General features: G+C 63.5%; 1 protein-coding gene across 2 annotated transcripts; it reads left to right on the forward strand.

The window, feature by feature from the left end:
• The first annotated feature begins 226 nt into the window (after positions 1 to 226).
• On the forward strand, positions 227 to 2,895 carry FOXA2 (forkhead box A2). Of its 2 annotated transcripts, XM_021537629.3 has the most exons (3): positions 227 to 279; positions 962 to 1,031; positions 1,511 to 2,895. In XM_021537629.3, the coding sequence occupies exons 2-3, from the start codon at positions 963 to 965 to the stop codon at positions 2,750 to 2,752; spliced, it is 1,311 nt and encodes a 436-aa protein (XP_021393304.1). In that variant the 5' UTR covers positions 227 to 279; position 962; the 3' UTR covers positions 2,753 to 2,895. The 2 variants fall into 2 exon arrangements, with proteins under 2 accessions (XP_021393304.1, XP_077637911.1); XM_077781785.1 differs by lacking the exon at positions 227 to 279 and having other exon boundaries at positions 891 to 1,031.

The raw sequence follows: 2,895 nt of genomic DNA on the forward strand, positions 1-2,895 counted from the left end.
GCGGGAGGGTGGTTTTGGTCACCCGTCTGTCCTTCCTTCCTCTTTCCCTCTTTTCCTCCTTTCCTGCTCTCCCCCCTCCCAGGCGCTCCGGCAGCGGCGCTGCCCCGACGGAGCGCACCGGGACCCGCACAGGGCCGGCCCCGCGGCCCCGCCGGCGCTGCCCGCCCCTTTCCCTGCTCTCCCTGCTCCGTTTAGTCCCGATTTTCCTGCCGGGAAGAGCCGTGTCCCGACCTGCCGGGGAGACAGAGCCGCGGGGCCCGTTGGCCGCGGGGAGCGAAGGTGCGCGGGGAGGGGAGCAGGGACCCGAGGGGGATGCCCGGCCGCCGCAGCGGGACTGCTCCCAGCAGCAATGCCGTCGGGGCTGTCCGGGCAGCGGGCTGGGAACGGTGCCCCTGGGAGCGGGATGGGGTGGCAGTGGTGTCCCCCGGCGCGAGGCGGTGGCAGAGGCGCGCAGAGGTGCGCGGGGCCGCGGAGGAGCCGCTCCCGCCTAGGTGTGAGCTGATTATTCAAATGGGCAGCCGAGGACCTGGGGATTGGAGGCTCGCCCGGCCGCTCCGTGCTATATCACTGGGGCACCCACGTCACTGCAGCACTTGTCCTCCTCTTCCTCCTCCTCCTCTTCTTCCTCCCTCCTCCCTCCTCCTCCTCCTCCTCCGGCTCCTCCATCGCCTCCGGGCGCCTCTTCGCCGCGGAGCGCTGCGAAAACCCACCCAAGGAGCGGCGGCGGAACAAACCCACCCCAGCCCCAGCGCCGCTACATCCCCCCCTTCCTCCCTCCCTCCTCTTCCTCCTCCTCCAGAGGCTCCGGCGGAGGGGAGGGAGGGTTGGGGAGTAATTTTTTTTGCCTTTTTTTTTTTGCTGCTTTTTTTTTTTTTTTTTTTTTTTTTTTTTTTTTGGGTCGCTCTCTGCCGTCGTTTGTTGTGGCTGTTAAATTTTAAACTGCCATGCACTCCACTTCCAGTATGCTGGGAGCGGTGAAAATGGAAGGCCATGAGCACACGGACTGGAGCAACTACTACGGGGAGCCCGAGGTATGGACGGAGCCGGAACCCCCCAAAACCCCCCGGTGTCCCGGCCCCCGGACGCGATTAACTTTGGCACCGGCTCCCTGCTGCGGGCGGGGATCCCGAGGTGCGGGTGGGGATGCAGGCGACTCTTCTCTGTTTTTCTTTCCACCCCCCTAGGTATTTTTCTCTCTCCGGTCAGAGATGTCCCTTTCCCTTTCCCTTCCTGCAACTCCGCTTCGCGGGACGGCTCCGCCGCTCCTGCTGCCACCGCGATTTTTCTAATATAAATACCAAAATATATTTGGGTTTCATTAAGAAGAAAAACAACCCCCCCCCGCCTGCCCCACCACCGCCCCGCGCCGGGATTTAACTCTTTCCTCCCGTGCCCTCCGCGGAGCCCCGCGGCTGTGGCGCGTCCGGGCTGGGCTGGGCTGGGCTGAGCTTGGCTGGGCTGGGGCTCCCCCCCGCGCCATCCCCGTGCCCTGTGTCGCTTGTCCCCGCAGGGCTACTCCTCGGTGAGCAACATGAACGCGGGTCTGGGCATGAACAGCATGAACACCTACATGACCATGTCGGCCATGAGCAGCACGGCCAACATGACGGCGGCGGCCACCTCCATGAACATGTCCTACGCCAACACGGGCATGAGCCCCTCGCTGACAGGCATGTCCCCGGGCGCAGGGGCCATGCCGGCCATGGGCTCGGCCGGCGTGCCGGGCATGGGTGCCCACCTGAGCCCCAGCATGAGCCCCATGGGCAGCCAGGCGGGCTCCATGAACGCCCTGGCACCCTACTCCAACATGAACTCCATGAGCCCCATCTATGGCCAGTCCAACCTGAACCGCTCACGCGACCCCAAGACCTACCGGCGCAGCTACACTCACGCCAAGCCGCCCTACTCCTACATCTCCCTCATCACCATGGCCATCCAGCAGTCCCCCAACAAGATGCTAACCCTCAGCGAGATCTACCAGTGGATCATGGACCTGTTCCCCTTCTACCGCCAGAATCAGCAGCGCTGGCAGAACAGCATCCGCCACTCGCTGTCTTTCAACGACTGCTTCCTCAAGGTGCCGCGCTCACCGGACAAGCCAGGCAAGGGTTCCTTCTGGACGCTGCACCCGGACTCGGGGAACATGTTCGAGAACGGCTGCTACCTGCGCCGCCAGAAGCGCTTCAAGTGCGAGAAGCAGCTGGCGGCCAAGGATGGCACTGGCGGCAGTGGCAGCAAGAAAGGCTCAGGCCAAGCCCCCAGCCAGCCCCTGGGCGAGGGCAGCTCCTCGGCAGGCTCCGATGGCTCTGCCAGTGCCGAGTCCCCCACCAGCTCCTCGCCGTGCCAGGACCACAAGCGCACCCTGGCCGACCTCAAAGGGCTGAGTCCCGGCGAGCCTTCGGCCTCTCCAGGCCAGCACCTGCTGGCCCCGCCACACGCCGGGCTGGCCCACGAAGGCCACCTCAAGCCTGAGCACCACTACGCCTTCAACCACCCATTCTCCATCAACAATCTGATGTCCTCCTCAGAGCAGCAGCACCACCACCCACACCACCAGCACCACCACCCGCACAAAATGGACCTGAAGGCCTACGAGCAGGTGATGCACTACTCGGGCTACGCCTCGCCCGTGCCCGCGGGCCTGGCCATGGCACCCGTAACGAACAAAAGCGCCCTGGAGGCCTCGCCTTTGGCCGGAGAGACTTCCTACTACCAAGGCGTGTATTCCCGGCCCATCATGAACTCCTCCTAAGCAGGAAAACGCTCCTGAAAAAAGGGGAAAACCTTCTCCCCCCCAATACCCCTCGCAATGGACTCTGAGTACGGTACATATCTGGTATATATATATATATTTTTTTTTTGTTGTTGTTCCCTTTTGGCTCCAGATGTTTGCAT

This window comes from Lonchura striata, chromosome 3 (assembly GCF_046129695.1).
Source record: "Lonchura striata isolate bLonStr1 chromosome 3, bLonStr1.mat, whole genome shotgun sequence".
NCBI classification, from domain to species: domain Eukaryota; kingdom Metazoa; phylum Chordata; class Aves; order Passeriformes; family Estrildidae; genus Lonchura; species Lonchura striata.

What these genes read in the sequence shown, in the direction of transcription:
- FOXA2 (XM_077781785.1), top strand. Translation starts at nt 945, where the DNA reads ATGCACTCCACTTCCAGTATGCTGGGAGCGGTGAAAATGGAAGGCCAT. An exon ending in ACTACTACGGGGAGCCCGAG is followed by an intron (nt 1,032 to 1,510) that starts GTATGGACGGAG and finishes TTGTCCCCGCAG; the next exon opens with GGCTACTCCTCGGTGAGCAA.